Source organism: Crocodylus porosus, unplaced genomic scaffold (assembly GCF_001723895.1).
Source record: "Crocodylus porosus isolate Cpor-Errol unplaced genomic scaffold, CroPor_comp1, whole genome shotgun sequence".
Taxonomy (NCBI): Eukaryota; Metazoa; Chordata; order Crocodylia; family Crocodylidae; genus Crocodylus; species Crocodylus porosus.
In genome coordinates this window covers 54811819-54832932 of record NW_017728948.1, presented here as the reverse complement: position 1 = coordinate 54832932, position 21114 = coordinate 54811819, and the positions used below count along the sequence as shown (strand labels likewise).

General features: G+C 39.9%; 1 protein-coding gene across 2 annotated transcripts in view; it reads right to left on the bottom strand.

The window, feature by feature from the left end:
• CEP135 (centrosomal protein 135) overlaps nucleotides 1-20825 on the bottom strand; it is a 66085-nt gene extending 45260 nt beyond the window's left edge. For both annotated transcript variants that reach the window (XM_019553293.1, XM_019553294.1), the window contains exons 1-8: nucleotides 20669-20825; nucleotides 17331-17521; nucleotides 15670-15837; nucleotides 13430-13571; nucleotides 12374-12458; nucleotides 6783-6911; nucleotides 2364-2579; nucleotides 1028-1093 (exon numbers count right to left, since the gene is read on the bottom strand). In XM_019553293.1, coding sequence (XP_019408838.1) covers nucleotides 1028-1093; nucleotides 2364-2579; nucleotides 6783-6911; nucleotides 12374-12458; nucleotides 13430-13571; nucleotides 15670-15837; nucleotides 17331-17521; nucleotides 20669-20784 — 1113 coding nt within the window. In that variant the 5' untranslated portion in view covers nucleotides 20785-20825. The remainder of the gene's footprint in view (nucleotides 1-1027; nucleotides 1094-2363; nucleotides 2580-6782; nucleotides 6912-12373; nucleotides 12459-13429; nucleotides 13572-15669; nucleotides 15838-17330; nucleotides 17522-20668) is intronic.
• Between the last annotated feature and the right edge of the window lie 289 nt (nucleotides 20826-21114).

Below are 21114 nucleotides of genomic sequence, written 5' to 3'. Positions count from 1 at the left end.
GGCTGGACTCGATGATCTCCCGAGGTCCCTTCCAGCCCTAATGTCTATGAAATCTATGAAAAAAACCTAAATGAGTGGGCAAAAAAAGGGCAGATGAACTGCAGCGTTAACAATAACTCGAGTTATGTGTACAAAATGCTGGGTTTTGACCTAGGTGTTACAACTCAGGAAAGAGCCCTTGGCATCACTACAGATAGTTCTCTAAAAACATCAGCTTAATGTGCAGTGGCAACCAAAAGAGCTAATAAAATATTAGCATCGTTAAGAAGGAAATTTAAAACAAAATGGTGCTCCTACATCTTGAATACTGTGTGCAGCTCTGGTTTTCATCTCAAAAAAGATACAGTTAAAATTACAAAAGGTACAGAGAGGAGAACCAAGTGATCAAGGGTATACAGCACCTGCCATACCAGGGGAGAGTTAAAAAAAAGAGAAAGTACTTCTTTAAGCAGCATATAGTTAACTTGTAGAACTAATTACCACAGGATGTTGGTGAGGCAGATAGCATAGCCAGGATCAAAAGGGATGAGAAAATTCAAGGATGATATATTTATTAACAGGTATTAAATAGAACAGTCAGAGATGCATCTTCTGGCATCTCAAAACCAGCAACGAAGGATGCCAAGAAGGGTAATGAACAAGGGATAGATTACTCTAGATATACCTTGTTCAATGCTCTCCCTCTAAAGCAGTGAGTCTCAACCAGTGTATTAGGGCACCCTGTGGTGCCACCAGGTCATTTGAAAGGTACTGGGAGTTATGAGGACGTGAGCAGATAAGCAAGGCTCAGACTTGTCCCTGACCCTAGTGCCTAGCCTTGTATAAGGAGGTAAGCTCTGTAATATATAAATTTGTTTGTGAAATTGGGTGTCGCTCAAATCACGAAATTATGGAGGGGTGCCTCATGTCCAAAAAGGCTGAGAACCAGTTCTCTAAAGCATCCACTACTGCCACTGCTGGAGACAGATAAAATGCACCACTGATCTGACCTAGTATGTCACTTCTCTTGTTCTCACATTCTACTTACCGACTTAAGTCTTGTTACTGTTTCTTCAAGGTCTTGAATCTCATTGTGTTTTCTTTTAATCTCTTTCTATTAAAGTTAAAATGTATGTTAAGTCATGCAAACATTAGAAATTATTGCAATTTCTTACACACACAAAAAAACTGACATTATATACAAAATACTTTTGAAAGACATGTGCAGCTTGCTTATTTCTGTTTTGCTAAAATCTAAGTATGCATACATAGCCAATATAATACTAAGTCAATCAAACAGAACACCTAAGATTTTTCCAGTCAATGATTACACTGAGATCTTAAATTCCATGTTATTTATTCAATAAAGTCCAGAAATAATGAAAATGTATAGAATAGAATTTGCCACACACACACACACACACACACACACACACACACACACACACACAATTAAAACGTAAAGCAGTAGAAAGACTTATTGCACAATTCCTCAGAAAATCCCTCTAAATAAAATTGTTGTTACAAAGAACTTGGTCTCTCAAGTTGGTTTTGGTAGTTTTCCTAAAAGCTCACTACTCCTTAAATAATTAACTTGACTAAAATAGTAAAATGGAACCCTCCCCCCGACACTCCCCGAGCAACATTGCTTTGTTTAGTAAGGTTGCTGATTTATCCTGTTCATTTTCCTGATCATTCTGAATGGAATCCTATATAGCACCAACAATATACCTACATAAAGTTTTTATGGTGTTAAACATACCATCCCATAATATTTTTTTTTGTTATAGTTCCTCACAGTTCATTCAGGGCAGTGACCCATCATTAAGGAATTCCTTACAACAATGAAGTAATTCTGAAAAATGCTTCTTAGGCTGTCCCTACATGTTAACAAGTATCGTGCAATTGCCTGGTTAACTGTGCAATTACCTTGAAACTAGTTACATGTGCAAAGTACTTAACAATAAAAAGCTCCAACCAGTTACAAAGTTAGACCTAAAAAAAAAGTATACTAACCTTACAGTTGGTTGCTATCAAGCTTCATTTGCACATACAGCAGGGTCTCCCCTTCAGTTGGGAGCCCAGTCAGGTCTAGGCTCCCAACCACAGAGGTACACTTTGCCCAGCCAGGGCTGTGAGCCCTCAGGAGCTGCCAGGACCCAGAGCCCCGCAGCTGCAGGGTCCCTGCAGCATACCTTCTCTGAAGGTGAGTGAAAACCCCGGGGCAGGAAGATCACCACTGGGGGCTCATTGCACCTTTACCTGAACATTGATGGGGCCTTAGTAAAAGAAGGCAGAGCTAGCCTAGTGAAGCCAGCATAAATAACTTTGGCAAGAGTTGATCAGGTTTTAAATGATCTGCCCACATTATAGTATTTGCTTACCTTGGCTTCCTCAATTTCCTTATCTGCCGTCTCAAGCACAATTTCTTTATGTCTTTCCAACTGCTGTGCCAAATGATCTATCTCACTGAGTTCTTGACATAGTTCTTCATTTTTATTGCTTAAATGAACAACTTCGCTAGTCACATTTTGTTTGGTGTCCAAAAGATCTTGTATGCGATTTTCAAGTTCTCTATTTGTTTCCTGAAGATAGTCAACCTAAGATGTTTTTATAATTAAAAATCTAATAAAAGCCCCATTAAACAGAATTGTCACATTCCAATGGAAAAAACATAGCACCTCTAATACTTCTGAAACACTGTACATGCTTTTTTTATTCATTAAGAAAGACAAGGTTCTTTGGGTGAGTCTGATATCTTTTATTAGACCAACTTAAATAGTTGGAAAATAATTATTAAGCAAGCTTTTGGGTTCAAAAACCCTTCATCAGGCTAAGGAAGTTTCTGCAGTTGGTGTGTGCTCTTCCTGGATGGAATGAAAAGTAAAGAAGCCAGAGGCTGGTCTGGTATGCATACAAGACAGGTAGTCAGTGAAAACGTAGACTGAGGACTTAATGGGTGACAGACAGGTTGGCGGGGGGGAAGAGAGAGACAGAAAAGGGCATGAATAGTGGAGAGATATTTGGGGAGTCAGCTGTCAGACAGGTTATAATGTGTCATAAATCCAATGTCTATATTTAGTCCATGATTTTTAGTATCCAGGAGGTTGATGAAGTGGAGTTCATAAGCTTGTCTCTGGGAAGTGTTTTGTAAGTTTCCTTTGAAGATCAGGACAGAGATTGGCGAGAGAGTAGTTTTCTTGTGAGAAATGTGTCCCCACAAGTAACTGGGTATTCCTGTCTTTGATAGATTTCCGGTGTGCATTCATTCTGGTGCGCAGTTGTTGTTTGGTGTTTCCTACGTATTTTCCATCAGGGCATTTGGTGCTTTGGATGAGATATATTACATTTCTGGAGGTGCAGCTGTAAGATCCCAGATTGCTGATGGCTCTGTTGTGGGGTGTAGTGATTGTGGGGGTGGAGAAGATTTGTTGGCAGGTTTTGCATTTCTTGGCATGGCATGGTCTGGATCCATTTGGTGTGTTCTGGGCTTGAGGAAGTTTGCTTCTGGTGACGAGGTTAATGAAGTTCGGTGCTTGTTTGAAGGCTAGGATGGATGGCTCTGGGAAGATCTTTTTAAGAATAGGGTCTCTTTCTAGTATGGGTTGCAATCGTTTGATGTTTTTCCACACAGGTTCAAGGGAATGGTGATACGTCATAACCAGTAGTGTGCGATTTGTGTGTGTGTGTGGGGGAGTGTTCTGTACTGCAGCAGTTCTTCACGTGGTATGCAGATTGTATGTATGAAAGAGCCACCCGCATACCACGTGAAGAACTGCTGCAGTACAGAAGAAACCCCACCCACAAATCGCACACAGCTGGTTACGACATATCACCCTTCCCTCGAACCTGTATGGAAAATCCTTCCCAGAACCACCCAACCTAGCCTTCAAACAAGCACTGAACCTCACTAACCTCAGCACCAGAAGCAAACTTCCTCAAGACCAGAACACACCAAATGGATCCAGACCATGCCATGACAAGAAATGAAAAACCTGCCAACACATCTTCACCACCCCCACAATTACTAAACCCCAATTACCCGTGGGGGAACATTTCTCACAAGAAAACCACTCTCTCGCCAATCTCTCAGTCCTGATCCTCAAAGGAAACTTACAAAACACTTCCCAGAGACAAGCCTATGAAATCATAGACTAAATATAGACATTGGATTTATGACACATTATAATCTGCCTGACAGCTGACTCCCCAAGTATCTCTCCACTATTCATCCCCTTTCTTTCTCCCCACTCCCTAGCATGTCTCTCACTCACTGAGGAGTCAATCTAAATTTTCAATGACTACCTGTCTTGTATGCATACCAGACCAGCCTCTGGCTTCTTTACTTTTCATTCCATCCAGGAAGAGCACACACCAATTGCAGAAACTTCCTTAGCCTGTCAAAGGGTTTTTGAACCCAAAAGCTTGCTTAATAATTGTTTTCCAACTATTTAGGTCGGTCTAATAAAAGATATCAGATTCACCCAAAGAACCTTGTCTCCTTATGTGCTTAGACCAACACAGCTACAACCTTTACCCCTTTATTCATTAAAGCATTATTTAAACAGGGAAAAACACTGTGGTACTTCCTTTCTTAAAATACAATAATAATAATGAATAAGCAAAACTGTGAACTTATACGGAGTTAAGGCTGTAGCATTTAACAATGCACTGGGCTCACGACAGCCTTCCAGAATGAGTTTATTTCCCATTGGAAAACCAATAAAAGGAGAGTTAATATACTCTCACCTTAACAGGAACCCATAATATTTGGTCCCAATTCACTGGACTTCCCTGGGTCTCGGTGGGCTGAAGCACTGTTTCTTCCCCCTAGCTCCTCTGAAACATTTCCAACTTGTCTTTCACAGCATAATAGAAATGGAGTACGATGTACCAGTTGCCTTAGGGCTTCAAGAAAATAGCAAACACCTTAACTCTTAATACCTCACTCTTCAGGGCATCTGACCGTTGTGTATGGGTGTCTGACCAGCACTGCACTTTATATAAAAGATAAGGCACAAGAGGTCAAATGATTTATAAAACAACATCCTGAATGGAACACCCATTTTTCAATTTTTTTCTTCCCCTGAGGAGATCCATGAGAGTACTCAAACTCCAATTAGAGTCCAGAGCAGCTTTTCCCAGCTTAAGCTGGTTAAAATGACCACTTCCAGCAAGATTATTTAAGCCACTAGGGACTGCCCACTGTGTGGGTGGCACCACTGTGCGCCCCACCCCATGGTGCTTGTAGACCTTTGTGTTGAGCTAGAATCCTTTCAGCTTGCATTACAGTAGCTTTAATAGGCTTTTCACTGTATTAACTTTAAGTTAGACAGGCCATATTAGCATAAGTGGGGCTATGAGAAGCAGTGGAAAAAGAACTGAGTCATAAGCAAGACAAACTTTTTGAAAGGCCTAGCTAGTCTTAAGACATTGATATTGATTTTGGGTTCAGGTCAGTAAATTCTAGATGACCAACAGAATGACAGTAGAACATCTTCTTTCTGACCACATCTGTTGAAGTTTCTACCAAGTAATGGCATAAGCCTTTGTTTGAGAAGGGGGTGGAAAAGAGGGTTCAATACTCTGAGATGTGCTTCTCTGGCAACCTTTGCTGTGGTTCCCATCTGTAGATGTAATGAAAATCCAGCGTCCCTTAGAACTAAATTTCTGAATTTGGATAAGTACTCCCTAACAGGCTGCCCACCTGTTAGAAATTCTTAGGACTTTAAGATGTAGAGGTTTTAAGTTGTAAGAGTGCTCATTTTTGCTTGGACCATAAAAGTACATCTAGTTATATACTGTTTCTTCTTCATTTGCTAGCAATATTCGTAATGGAAGAATTCTAAAGTTTGTTTCTGCATTCACTCCTTTGAAGGACTCATTTTGCATTAGAACAGGGGCTGTCAAAAGAAACCCTCAGACCCTCAAATCTACTCAAGGGGACAAAACACTGTGAGCACCCACCCTCACCTTCAGCTCCCTTGCCACGGGCTTCCTGGGTACCACAGGTTATTCTGTGCTACAGTGCCCTGCCTTTTAGGGTAGGGGCAGGCAGTAGAAACTGGAAGAGGGAAGGAGAGCCTGGAGACCACACATGCTGCTGCAACCAGAGTAGTAGCTAAGTGAGAGCACCAGGGCCACAAACTAACCCTTTGTGGCCCACATGCAGTCTATGAGCAGCCAACTAGAGAGCCCTATCTTACAATAAGTCTCCTTTAATAACTTTACAGCCTCCTGTATCATGAGATATCCTGATCACAGATCATTACTGCATGACCCTATAGCAAGATAACTCCTCCGCTAATAAATCAATTCTTCTGGATAGCAGTCAGCCTATTGTTTACAGCATTTTCATTTTAGTGGTAGAGAATCAAATAAAGGTAAAAAGACAGAAAAAACAAGCTGCAAATTCAAAATGAACTTTGTAGCTTAACAGAAACAATAATCTTACATAAATTCCTATATCATACCTTTCTAAATCATTATCAGCCTACTATTCCATTTCTACTGTGTATTCTGGCAAATCTCAGTGCTTATTAAATACAGATAAAAGTTTATAAATTATCTTTTTAAGAAAATTATTCAAGTTTTTACAGATAGAGCCCTCAGAGACTGAAACTATTCTACAAAAAAATTAAATCAACTGAAAATATATTTGCAAAACAAAAGACTAAAAATATTACATTAACATTTCATTAAGTTGATTTTGTTCCCAGCATAAATAGTTTTTAAGAAAAGCTACAAATCAACTTATAGGTTGCTAGTATTTATAAATTGAACTCAATGATAATAAACGTTACCTGCAAATTTAATTGGGCAATAAGCTTCTCATTGCTCTTACTTCTAGATTCCAGAGAAATAATATCATGAGAGCGACCACCATCCAATGCTAATACTAGACGTTCTATTTCTTGGTCTCTCATTTCAACCTTTGGAGATAAAACAGTTTTTCCTTTTAAGTGATTATTTATTTCCAAACAAATCATAAGTGAGGTTTACTTTACAAATTTTAACTAGGATACATGGATTACCTGGGATAGCTGATACTGCTTTGCCAGCAAAATCCCTAGTGTGGATGTAATTATGTTGAATGTGTGCTTTCATCAGTTTAGTTCCTGGTGTTTGGGGAAGTGATGCAACAAGGCCAATAGAAAAAAATCTATTTCAAGAAACACAGAAGGGACTGACTCTGCATGAATTAAGATCTAAATAGAAAATGAAGCATTTGGGGGAAAGGCAGTGGATATTTCAAGAACATGAAGCTTTTGCCTGCTTCATTTGCTTAGAGCCACAGGCTACATCTTCTCAATACAGAAAAAAAAAAGAGTTCCCTATCTCTTTCTTAGCAGTAAAGAACTGCTGAATAATAGATATACCTATGGCCTACAAGAGAGTCAAATTATAAATATTTGTTCTCGAGGGGATATTGCGAGCAAGCAACAGATAAGTATATCACCTGTGGACTAGAAATCCTACTCCCCAGAGCCTCTTTTTCCATCACTGATACACGTCTCAAGAGAAGACAGGTTTAGTTCTAAGCCAGCCTTTCATCATGGACTAAGATGACCTTGGTTTCAGTTGGTAATACATGTTTTAAGACTGTTACAGATTTTTTAGTGAATCAAAATACAAAAAAATGTCAACAAAAAAAATCAGTTGCAATTCTGATGTTTAGATTACTCATTACACATACCCAACTGTAACACTTTGACACAGATCTAAGGAACTGTTTTACCACTATTCTCCCTAGCCACAGATCCTATCAAATTGAAGGACTATACAAAACTGACATTAGGATTTTTAGGATTATCAAAATGATTCACTGCATCTCTCCCTTCATTCCCAACTTTAAGGCTACAGGAGTGAAAACCAAATTGATATTAAAAAAAAAAAAAAATGTCTAAAAGGATATCTTAGAGACTGGGAACTCCTACTCCCAACTTAGGTATGTTCTGTCTTCTCTCCATTTCAACTAGAAACATAAAACAGTTGGCAATATCAACTTAATTTTATCACTCAAAAGCCCCACCCTATTCCCTACAAGTTTTCAGCCTTAAATCTATTTAATAAAATACATTCACTAACCTGAAAGCTGTATGTTTTGCCGTTTTTCTCCTACCTCTTCCAACTCCACACAATTTCTATCATTTTTGATATCTTTGGAAGACTGCATTTAGTTTGCTTTAGGGGTAGTTGAGGGTGAGGCAGGGGGGTGAGGTGAGGCAATATAAGGCAGTAAGGGACAGGACAAAAGATAACAGAATTGTAGTGACTGTGAAAAAGCCTTCTCATTTCCTACTTATTCCACTTTGTTAATCTACCATTTCTCCAAGGTCCTCTTTCAGATCTCCTAATAATTAAACTAAGAAATTAAGCACTTCACAAGCAATAACTGATCATTACATAACCACTGGTGTGAGGTAGGACTGTAAAACTAATAGGTCTGTGTGAATAGGGAAGTATTTGATTTGGATTTGGCCAATTCAGAGGACAGTGATTCGATTTGGAGATTCGGATGATGGTCCTGAATCAATTCAGCCGAATCAACTTCGGAAGATTTGGCAATGATTCAGAGAGATTTGGTGATTTGGACTGGCCGGGGAGAGGCAGGCACAACCAGGAGGCTCCTCCAGCTATGCTTGCCTCTCCCAGGGTGGGGGAATCTGCAAGAGAAGTCCCCATGGCTGCCCTGCCCAGTCCCATGCCCCACTCTGCCCCAGCCTAGCCCCATCACTTTAAAAAAAAAAACAAACCCAAACCCCCTATACTTACCAGCTGCATGAGTGGCGACTGAGGCCTCTGGGTGCAGAGCCACCTTGCGCAGCACAGGGCAGCAGGGATCACCCCCCCACCTACCTTGGCACCCACTTGGTAGCTGGGCCATGGCATGGCTGCAGCACGGCTCAGCAGGGTGCTGCATACTGCCTGAGAGGTAGGGTTGCTGGGGCTGAGCGCTGCCAGGCTCTGGCTGACTGCTGGAGCCACCCCATGGAGCTCCCACACAGCATGCGGTGCCCTGCCAAGCCATGCTGCACACATGCCACGGGGCAGCTGCTGTACGGGTGCCAAGTGGGGAAGGGCCAATCCTTGTTGCTCCACACTGCGCAGGGGGGCTCTGCCATGAGTGCGCAGAAGCCCCAATAGGAGTGAGTGAGTGAGTGACCACAGCAGCCATGGGGGCTTTTCCTGCGACTCCTTTGGCTGTGCCTGCCTCTGCTTCAGCAGCAGGAGCCATGGGGGCTATGCTGTGCTGCCACTTGCCCAGCCAGCATGGGGGGGCACGATGAAGGCACAGCTGCACCTGCATCAGCACTGGAAGCAGGGGCTGTCCTGCCGCCACTTGCCAGCCAGCATGTGGGATGTGGGCACGGCAGTGCTGTGAGTAGGGGCCATGCCCTGCTGCTTGGAGCGAGCAGCGCCCACACCCTGCCCCATCCCCCCTGGATGGGCAAGTGGCGGCAGGGCAGAGCCTCTGCTCCCAGCGCTGCCTCACCTGCAACCCACAGGCCCCCCACCCCTCTCCCCCACTTGGGAAGCTTGTCCCAGTCCCTGCCCTAACCCCAACAGACTTACCAGGTGGAGGAAGCTGTCAGGTGGCTGTTTAGTCTATGGCTGAATCTCCAAATTGGCCAAATCTTTTTCAAAGCTTTTTCCAAAACAATTCAGATGCTTCAAATCAATTTGGAGTTTTTACTTGGTCTCCCAATTTGATTTGGATTTGGAGATTCTATCCGTGAATCAAGCTGAACCTCCTCCAAATTGTACCAGCTACTGAAGCTTTGCACAGGCCTAATACCTAATTCTCTTACAAATGGAACTAGATTAGGGAGTGATTAACCAATCTGATCAATGGATGTGGGATGTCAGTGTGGAACACAGACTTTCCCTGATCCCCAAAACATGCATAGGCAACCAGGCTACTCGACGACGTTAAAAAAATTTTTTTTCAACAGCACTTTGAACTCTGCATGTTTCCTCACTGAGACCTATGGATGCCCCAAAGAATCAGCATGTTACTTCAGCCTGGCTCTACAGCATCTGTAAAGATTGGGCACTTTAGTGGGGCTTCTCGGCATGTTTATCTAATAGCTGATTGAACTGGCTTTAGCTAAAAGTGCCCAAAGCCCCACTGATGCACCCGACCTTCATAGATGCTGCAGAGCTGCAGTGAAGTAACACGCCACTTCGTTAGGTAAAGCGTGTCTTGTTTTTGTTTGGATTTTTTTTGGGGGGGGGGAGGCTTTTTCTTGGTTTTTGGTTTTTTTTTTTTTGTTTTTTTTTTTAACTGCAAGCAGCCTTAGTTCACTTTCTCAAATCCCTCACTCAGTGCTGAAATGCCTCTCTTGCAGCCTGACGCAAGGCTTAGGGACAGGGGGCCTGTCTATCTCAAGGAAAAGCAAAAAAACTGGCTTAGCTGCAGGTAACTGGAAGACGGCATTTTTACAACTGATTTGATTTAAAAAAAAAAAAAACAAAAACCCTTAAAGGAATTTCATGCAATACACGACTCACCTAGCTGGCTAATTGTTGAGCTAAAGCTACCACAGGAATGTATTAAAAAAGTAACCAACCTAGCAAATGACATACAAGGAGACATGACAGTCCTAGCAATATATTTTTGCTGCTTTACATTTGCAAGACTTAGACTAAAGATAGGGGTGGAAGGAGAGCAAAAGATAAGGGCTGGGAGGATATCCATCTCAGGCATAAAAGTGGCTGAGACTATGTCTCCTTCAGAGAAAACACGTTGGAGAAAGACATTTCAAGAATGCATTCATTTTCTCTCAAAAATTAACGAGAATTCACCCACCTTAAACAACGCACTTTGAATTAGAAAGCTGAAGTCTTATTAACCAATACTCAATTTTAAGTAAAGTAGGGAAATGTTATTTAACTATTTGTTTTCCAAACATTTATAATTTGTCTACTTCTTTATTGATTATTTAAAAAAAGCTTCAGTTCTCCTTTCATTTCATAAACAAAGTCAATATTTTATGTACAATAAGCACATTTCGTTTTTCTTATTCACATTTGTTTAATAAGAGTACAAAAAATTTGTACTAGCTATTTTTTTAAGACAGGGGTGTCAACCATATAGCTCCTGGGCCAAATCTAGACTGCAGAACTGTTCTGTCTGGCCCACTAAGCTACTGGCAGGTGATGAAAAATTGGCCTGCCACAGAACAAGGCCTTTGGCCCTGCTGGCTACGTATAGGTGACAAGATTGGCTTCCCACCACTACCCCAGGCTCCTCCTCCAGACCCACTGCCAGCAGACCTCCACCCCCAGACCTCTCAGACCACGCTGGCCATGGCAGCCACCCCAGTGCCCTAGGTTGGATCTGGCTGGCGATGAGCCCCACAGTCCAGATTGACCTGAGGCCCCAAGCGAGTTTGACACCCTTGTCTTGGATCAGTGTGGTTTTTTACTTGGATCTGATAGTTCTTGTTGATGCCTTCTGAAGGAGTAGCACTACTATTTATTATAATTATGCTTTTTAATTTGGGGAGTACATACACCGCAAATCAAGCATCTAGATGGAGAGTGACTCTCTTGAACATGCAAGGTACCAAGTATGTTCATCAGATCCTAAAAATATTGATGGGAAGGAAATACAGTCTATTATTCTTCAGATCCTCCACAAAAATCCTCAGTGGGTTGAAAGCCCATCACTACTAATTACTACCAATGTATCTAAAATTTATCTAAATCCTTATATGTCCACTACTGAATAAGCACCTCTTCTATGAATGGTTCCAAACAGGTTCCAGGTCTACCATTGTTGACAGTGTGAAGGAACGGAAGAGATCAGTGATATGCCCCGTTTTATATCTTTGTCCTACAGTGTCTGCAATAGTGAAACTGGGCAGGAATACATGTAAGGAATAAGCACTTCTAGTTAAAATTCCCACATAGTGAGAATATCCACATTAAGAATCCACATCACTACATTAAGCTATATAATTGTTTAAAGAAATGTGCATAGATATTGCATTCTTCCTGATTATTGCATGTCTTCCTGAATGACAAAGTTAGTGTAAATGCTATATTTACCAAATGTTTTAACAATTACCATCCATTAAGAATGAATCTTTAAGAAAATAAATAGAAAATAATTAAAAACAAAATTAAAATCAATTAGCTTAAAACCCTTAAAATATATTATTTAAAGGAATAATTGATACAAGCACAACAGAAGTAGTAGAAATATATCTTAGTTTAAAAAAAATCCCATTTTACCATAAGTGACATCATCCAGAAATATAAAAGCAACACATAAGAAGTAAATGTGTTGGTCAATACACAGAATTCTTCTTGTGTAATAAAAAACAAGTAATACCTAGACCATCCCGATGATTCCTACTGGGGAATCTTAAAGCATTAATTGTACCTGTTTGCTATAATTTTTCACACCACGTTCAGAAATCTCCAGTTTTTCCTGCAATTCGGCTACTTGTAACTGAAGTTCCTGGATTCTGAAACATATCAATATATACTGCATTTGTTCAGATACACTTCATTGAAGAATTCAATACAAATATCAGAAAGCAAGATAAAGAGTTTCAATGTTTTATATTATTGTTTTCTTGATCCCCAAAAAGGATCCGTGTAAGGCCCTTGACACGTTACATTTAAGACATGATTAGCAGGTTAATCATGCCTTAATTAGTAACCCGGCCACACAGGTAAGTCAATTTAATGTGTGATGAGAGTAAACAAACCACAAAGTTATTCCACATGACATATAATGTGGAATTATTTTGTGGCTTGTTTGTATCTTGCCTTAAATCAAATGTATGGCCACCTGTGACCCAGGACCAGTTAAAACATCAGGATCTGTCCAAACCGCATGTGCCACCTAAATGGGGAGTTATAAAACCACATCCCTAGGGTCCCTGTGCCTCTCAACCTTTTGTATAACATAGAAGCCTCAACAGAAAAAAGAAGGTGAGTTAAAAGATGTCAGGAAGGTATCAGATAAAAGATTATTATTAAAAGTTACCAGAGCAGTCAATCTCAACCTTTTTCTTTTTAAAGCAAGGGAACACGTTGGAAAATGTCAGTGCCTAGCTTTTACTTGTTTCTTGACTACGGAAAAATAACAGAGCAATTCTTCTGTTGAAAAGAACTTAAAAAGACTACCACAGGTCAGAACATTTTTGACGCTATGGATTCCCATTTTAAATAGTCAGATAAACCCAGACACAGAGATCAATGAATCTCCAACTGTGACATACAGGAGTTATTTACCAACAAGTTCTCTATTTCTTGATAAAGAACTAAAAGGGCAAAACACTAGCACAACAAGCGAATACATAAGCCGCACTGCAAAATGACTTGAAATACTATCCAACTCCTGGAAAACTGAAGGGCGGGGGGGAGACATATGTTTTCTATTACAACAATATTACCAATACATTAGAATTTTTAAAAGTATTTAAATTACCTGTTATCAGCCACTTGAAGGAGGTCTGCAATATAAGGGTCATCTGGCTGGGGAACTGGGTAAGAACTTATTCCTGAGGGGGGGACAGGTTGGTCAATCTGCATGCGTTGGCGTCTGAATGGAATATTTCTTTTCCTGCCACCTAAAAAAGTAAAATTCTTATTACTTATAACTGAAATGTATATCCAAGTCCTTCTAAACTGGGATACTTCTCCTTTTCATCTTAGAAATACATCCCAGTAAGATAAATTATACATACTACACAACATTCTTATAACAAATTAACATACCAGTTTAGTTGATGTAGTACATGTATAGAAGTTCTACAACTCAACCTCTAAAACTTGTTACTGTTTAACACAACCTGACCCCTCCAAATTAAGCAGTTTCTCTAAGTACTAGTTTGCAGGGCTGTGTGAAACAGCACCGTTCCACTTTAACTTCCGTTTCAACCAAACAGTGTTTCATTTAGAGTTTTGTTTTGTTTCAAAAGCACTGTTCCGTTTCATTTAATCAAAACTGTCTTGCTGTTTCAGTGCTGTTTTGACGTTTCGCCCATAGGCTATTCCAGTGCCAGGAAGATAGGTGCTGCCGCTGGGCCCAGCCAGCATCACCAGCCTCCTGTCATCCAGCAGGCAGATTGGGGGCTTGCCTGCACCCCTGGGAGGGCTGAGGGGGATGTGCCAGACTCTTCCTGGGGGTGCAGGTTCTCTTCCTTCAGCTGAGTGTAGGCTGGCTTCAAAACATTTCAAAACTTTGAAACATTTCGAGTTCCCTTGTTTCATTTCAAAGCTCTTTCAAAGGCTTTTGTTTCTAGATTTCACTGTTTCTAGCTCAAAATGCATCAAAGCAGCTTTGGAACAAAACACTGGGCAAAATTTCACACAGCCCTACTAGTTTGCTAACAAGAATCCTGTTGACAAAAAGACTGGTTCTTTCAACAAACAGGGAACACAAAACCCAGTTCCTCATCTATACCATATATGTTGTTCTTTGAGACATATTGTACATGTAGGTATGTTCACACCTAGTGTACCTGAGTTATGGACATTTGGTAGCACTAATTGGCACTTATACCTAGCCCATGAAAAACAGCAAGTCAGTTCCCTCTGCAAGCAAGGATGTGACATATTAAGTAAACAGTAACAGGAACACAAGATGCTTTTGGCACAGAGGCATAGAATTGGGGGTGGAAACTAATTGGCACAAAAAACAACCTTGAAGAGATGGATGCAGAGAGTTGTTGTACATGCACTCTGCCAGAAATAGGAGAACTGACCAGACTTTTTGATGTAATTGATGGAAAATTCCAACCATCAGTTTGTGAGTTATAGGTAAAGACCATACATTCAACATAGAAAAGAGCCCTCACCAGAAACAGGAGACAAATTGTGAGCTATACTTGGAGACTGTGACAGATAGCGGGACAGGCATTTCAGGACAATGGCTAGGAAGAGCCGAGTGGTCTCCTTAGCAGTGAAAAGCTTATGATAAGAGGAAGTAGGCCATCTTGGGCATATGACTGACAATCAGCATCATCATCATATTGGCCTTTAACTTTGATAGTTGAGAAGCCAGACTGAATGAGGAAGGAAAAATAACAAGAAGGAGGCACGAGAGAGGGGAGAGATAACAGAAGAGAGGCTGCCAAAGTTACCAGCTTTCACTACAGAAACTAGCCAAGGATTATGGCTTCTTTAGCCTGAGGGAAGTGACTCCTTGTTTCATTCTAGCCAGCAATAGGGGCCAAATTTTGCACCTCTTCTGTTAACCAAGTAACTCAGATCTCTTAAATCTTTCTCCAAAAAGTACTTCTTTCAATAAAACTTGCACCACAGATGTGTTCTATTTTAGCAAGCAAGCATCCAAATAAAAACAACAACAACAACAGGTAAACAAATATGAAAATAACTTTTGTATCAGCTCTGTAGCTAAATTAGACTCTTCATTACTTATTGACATTTCTTCTTCCCTTCCCCCCAATAACATCATATGACCTGTTGTCAAGTTTATTGCCTCATTGATCCTATTTATATTGTAAATGATTCATACAACCGTGGCTATTTGCTTGTCTAGAATCATGTACATCAATATTGTTTTATTTAAAGTATAGGGAGACTGCTAACTTAGTCCAAAAGAAGCAACTACTAGCTGACCTCATCTGAAATTAAAATATATTGCATGATGTTTGAAGATGCAGCAGAAATAGTTCTGGACTGCTTCACAATCAGAGATCTTACCTGGTGTTTGTACCACTGCTTGCAGATTTTTCTCCTGAAGCTGTTGAATTTTTTCAGTCTTGGCTTTGTTCTCTTTTTCCAATGTTCTAATTTTATGTACATATTGGTTATTCAGAAACTTCAAGTCAGCTGTCTCATGTTCAACTTTTCTTAAGCTGGCTTTCAAATCTTTGTAAAAAAATACATAGATCAATATTCTCCCTAACTGCATTTTTACCAATTCAAATATTATAAAAGCCTGTCTGTTAGTCTGTCTGTCACACTTTATTCATGCTAACTGGCTGACAAACAGCCAATCAGAGTGTGAAGAAGTGTTCTGACAGAAGGCAGCCCACTGCCATCACAGTGGGGACACAGGGGATGTGGGGGGAGGGGGGGCGAGGCCAGTTGTGCCCATGCCTTGCTCCCTGGAGGCAGTGGCAACAGAGCAGGGCTGGCCTGGCCTGCTCTCCACCCCCCAGTTCCCTGCAGATAGCACGGCGTGGGAGGGTGGGCCTGGGCCTAAACATAGGGGCAAGAAGCTTGATCACCTAGCTAGCAAACTGACAGTGCTGGAGGCCTCAGCAATGCTGCCTAGGCTGCCAGAATGCAGATTCTTGCTCATGCTCTGTCAGCTGCAGCAAGAAGCCCTGCCCCCATGACTAGAATACAAGTCATTCTTCTGGCCACAGAACCCATGGGAGTAGTCTTGCAGGGTAGGCAACAGATGCAAGAACTGTCCCATAAATTGTAAGCTGCTGCTGTGCCCAGGGACCAGTCCCAGTACTGAGGAAGCAGCCACAGTTGTAGGCCTAGTCTGGCTCACCCAGGGGGCAATGCACCCTTCCCCCTGTGGGTTGCTTGGTACTGCCAGCCACTGTTGGAACCTCAGAACCAGTCCCCAGGCAGCAGCCTGAGCTGCAAGCAAAGAACTGCCTCTCTGCTATGGGAGCAGTGGAAGCAAAGTAGAGCTCCCTTTGAGGCAACTCTCTAGCCAAGGGACTGGAATGGCTATTTGACCCCACAGTGTTGTCTCTTGGCACCCAGTACCTCTACATATCTGAATTACTGAAATACTTTTTCTTCTCTATACAGCATTTGAATACAGATGTATAACAGCAAACTAGATTATCTTCATCCTCACATGAAACACTGGATTACTAAAAGAATCTGTAATTAGAAATTAGAGGACAAAACACAGAATTGCTATGATGGGCCACGAGGAACAGTAGGTTTCACTGCCAGATTCTAAGGTGGATTTACTGTTCAAGCAGAGAGGGAGAATAATATGTTTTATCTGAAAAAGGAGCAATTTATATAAAAACACAGAAAGATTATAAATTGGAATGACAAAAGGACAAAACGTGTCCCAAAATAAAGTTGTATTTTAAACAGCTATATCCCTGATATTTTAATTAAGTATTTTTTCTAATTTGTGAGTATGTCTCAGAAGAGTTACAATCTGACACTATCAATATGTGATACTGTTTAAATTCAAAAGCCTGTGGATTGCAAAACAAATATTTACACATTTAGACCTCAATCCTCCAAACATACTAAAGTCAATGGGACCACACTTGTACTTATAGTTAAATACATACATAAAAGTCTCCTTAACAGCCTTGAATATATCTGATTCAGAATGACTATAAATTATCTTTGGGATTTTTTTTTTAAATTACCTCTTACATGACGATCAGATTGTTCTTTCAGTTTCAGTATCTCTAAATGTAGTTCATTATTTTCTCTGGTAAGTTTAGCATTCTCTGCTTTATAAGGTTCCAGAATAGCATCAAAATTGCTGCACTCCTTTTCAGTTTTTCCAGCAGATAACTTTGCACTGCGTAGACTCTCTGTTGTATGGACAAGATCACTGAAACCAAGCAGTAGTTGACAGACTAAATTGAGGCAGAAATCCTAACAAATTGAAAACAACAGCTCTACATGTTAATTCTGTCCTTAAAAGGACAAGTAGCACTTTAAATTATTTCTAGCATGTATGTTTTACCTACCAGAATTTTTTTCCTAAAAACTGAAAATGACCAGATTTGTGTTTTTAAAACTCCCTCCTGGCATTAAAGACAGGCATATACATTCCAGAACACATGTAAAGATATATTTTTCCTTTATAAGAATTTGACAGGAGTTCAATGAAGTTTTCAAGATAGGAATACAAGCAAATGCAAAAGAATTTGTAAGTGTAATTGATTTCCTTTTCTTACTCCCTTTTAACAAAGATTATTCATGATACCGCCATTAGATGTTTAGAGAGAATCCCATAACAAGAAGTCATCAACATATCTGGTGCCTATAATGCCAAAAAATGTATGATTAATTTTTTTCCTAAAATAAGCCATAACCGTAAGGAAAAAAATCTTAATACAGCAGAGCATGTAGCACACATTGTTTTAAACTCAACTTTTTCAAATATTCAATATGAAAAAGGGCATCTTACAAGGAAAGCTTCTAGCACTCAGTCAAATCAGGTTATTTTAAGGTCCCTTTTCTAAGAACACTCCAGAACTCAAGTTTGATCATTCAATATGCAAGAGGCAAGAATTCTTGCGGGTGATATCTTTTAATGGACCAACTGCATGGTCGAACAGACAGACACAGACACAGACACAGACAAGCTTTTGGGTATCACAGTATCCTTCCTGAGGCCTCTGGAAGAGAAACAAACATAGCTGAACTAAGTAACAAATGGAACAAAAACTTGTGTAAAACTCCATACCTAAATAAAAACAAGACATAAGAGAATGATATTATGTTTCTTACACAACCTTAGGTTGGAAGTAGATGTCACTATGTAGTCTGACTTTTTTTTTTTTTTTAAGACTCTGGATTTTTCATTATAAATGGCAAATTTTGGTAACTTCCACATTTTGGATTCTTACTTCTTATATTTCGTGAACCATCACAGCAACATCACTTCAACACTACTAAAACATGGAAGACATTAACATTCACTGCTTACAATGATTATTCAATATGAAACACATTGCACTGCTTTCTTTGTAGACTAAATGAATTCAAAGTTTTTGTTCTTTTCAATTTTGACTTTGCATGTTCCTCATTTAAAGTACAAATTGTGGGTAAACAGACTGCTTTTGTCCAACAAGGCTAAAAATGAAAAGTGGGTTTCTTCCACAAAAGGCATAAAATGCATAAAGAATGCAATAGTGAATGACATGTAGAATACAAACAGACTTATAGATATGCACACCCAAATAAATGATGCAACATCATATGGAATACTTCCTGCAGTTCTGGCCCTCACTGGGAAAAGATATTACAACCAAAGTGGTTGCACAGAAAAGCAATGAGAATAATCAAGATTTGGAAAAACTCATGGAAAGAGAAAATGTAAAGACTTTTATTTAAATAGGGAAGTAAGAGGGGACACAATTAAAACACAGATGAAATAATAAAGAAAGCAAGGGGCACAATAAGAGAGTGGTTAAGAGATCTCACTATGGCTCCAAGGGTCCATGTATAAGCCTCTCTCCTGACTCCTGCAGAAGGCCATCACTAGCTGACCCAAATATAAATGGGTACCTTGTAATTCAGATGAGAGGCAAAAGCGTCTGGATGGGATGTTAGCTACACAAATCCTTTATGTGACATTGGTTACAGAATCTGGCATGCCTTAGCCACACTAACACAATGGAATGTTAGCTCAGACAGACCTTTGACCTTTTTGATACAGAAAGCAGGTCTGGAATTTCTATGATCAATATCTCATATTATCCACAAGAAAAAGAAAATACTCCAGTAAAAAGGCAGGAATTTCAAAGTTGGTAAAAGGAAATATGGAATTATCAGAATTATTCTTGCATTCAAACAACATAAAAAATTGAGAAACTCATTGCTGAAGAAAGTTCTTAAACTGAAGAATTTAACAAGATCTAAGAAATAATTGGCTTTTTTTTTTAAGATATTCAGATATTAGATATTTACTTAACATCATTCATTATGAAAAATGTTTTGGAAAGAAAATTAAGCCTTATGGTTCAAGTCTTAAAGCCAATCCAACTATCAGACTTTGTTCATTCGGCCAGCAGAAGGTCTGGTGACAGACAGAAGCAGTCTGTCTGGTGACAGACAGAAGCTGCCACTCATACATATCCATGTTTTTGGTAGCTCCATTTTAGCAAGCGTGCCAGAGTGCACAGTACACCCTGGGAAGGTATCAATAGTTAAAGGGACCACGAAACTAGCAGAAGTTGCAAGAGTGTCTATTTGCACCTTCTGTCAGCTGTAGAGGCAACTTTCCTTAGAAGAGGCATGGTAACAGAAGAATGGTTCTGGGCAGACTTTAGATATATGCAAAGATTTTGCAAGCAGAACACTAGCATACATTAGGCCTTAGAGATGAGGATCAAACATAATGTAGAGGGGGCAGATCATTCTATTTCTGACTATAGTGGGGTTCTTAACCCTACATTTAATCAGCCCATTATCAGGGACAGAATATTGGACTAGAGTGACTTTAGGTCCAATTCATATCTCCTTTATGGCATCAAAGCTGGGATTTTGTAGAAGGCAGAATAAGGTATCCTTGTTGCTCACTACCTAGTTAAATTAGTTTTCTGGCTGTAAGCAACCACTTGCATACCACAATACACTTAAGTAAAAGTGGATGTAGTAAATATTCTACCCATACAAAAATCAAACAGAAACTGAGTAAACATGTCCATTTTAATTGTCAGCCTCAGTTCAGACATCTCATTCACTAAATTCACATATGATTCTTTAGAACAGATCACTGGCTTCTATGGCGACTGTTTTTCCAGAAGTTGGGTAATAAGATTTTTCTTAGTCTATCAATACGTGGAGGAACTATCCCAATAATTCTAATAAAATTTAAGATGACCCCATTGTTCAAGAAATCTGTTTTAGGATAGCTTATTCTGAAAAAGATTTTCAAACAAGGTTATTTTCCACTACTATTTATAATTATATAATATATACAACTTGAGTAACATGATTGTTAAAAAATTCTGTTTTGGCTAGATACCTAAAGAGTTTTTCCACCAGAGGCAGGCTCTCCACTCCCAGGGGGTGCCGGTAGCCAAGCTGATCTAGCCGTTTCCGGAGGTTAATGAATTTGCGTTCTGCGGCTGTGGTCATCATGAACACACTTCAAAGATGGTTGTACCACACTGAAAAAGTTAATGACCCGTAAAAGATTACACAGTATATATAGTATTATCCTATGAAACAGAGTTACAGAACAGAAAACTTATTTTTTTAATAGAAAATATTAGAAAGTTCTCTGAAAATTGTGTAAGAAAATTGCCATACAATGCCCTTATTTGCACAGTTTCACTATATTTATCTAGATTCCAACACTGAGCTAGCAGAACACTTTCCAGAAATGAGACATATATGTCTTGTCCTCCTCTAGTCAGTTAGACCTCAACTTTGGGAAGACTGCTTAGCATTCACCTAATAAAAATATTA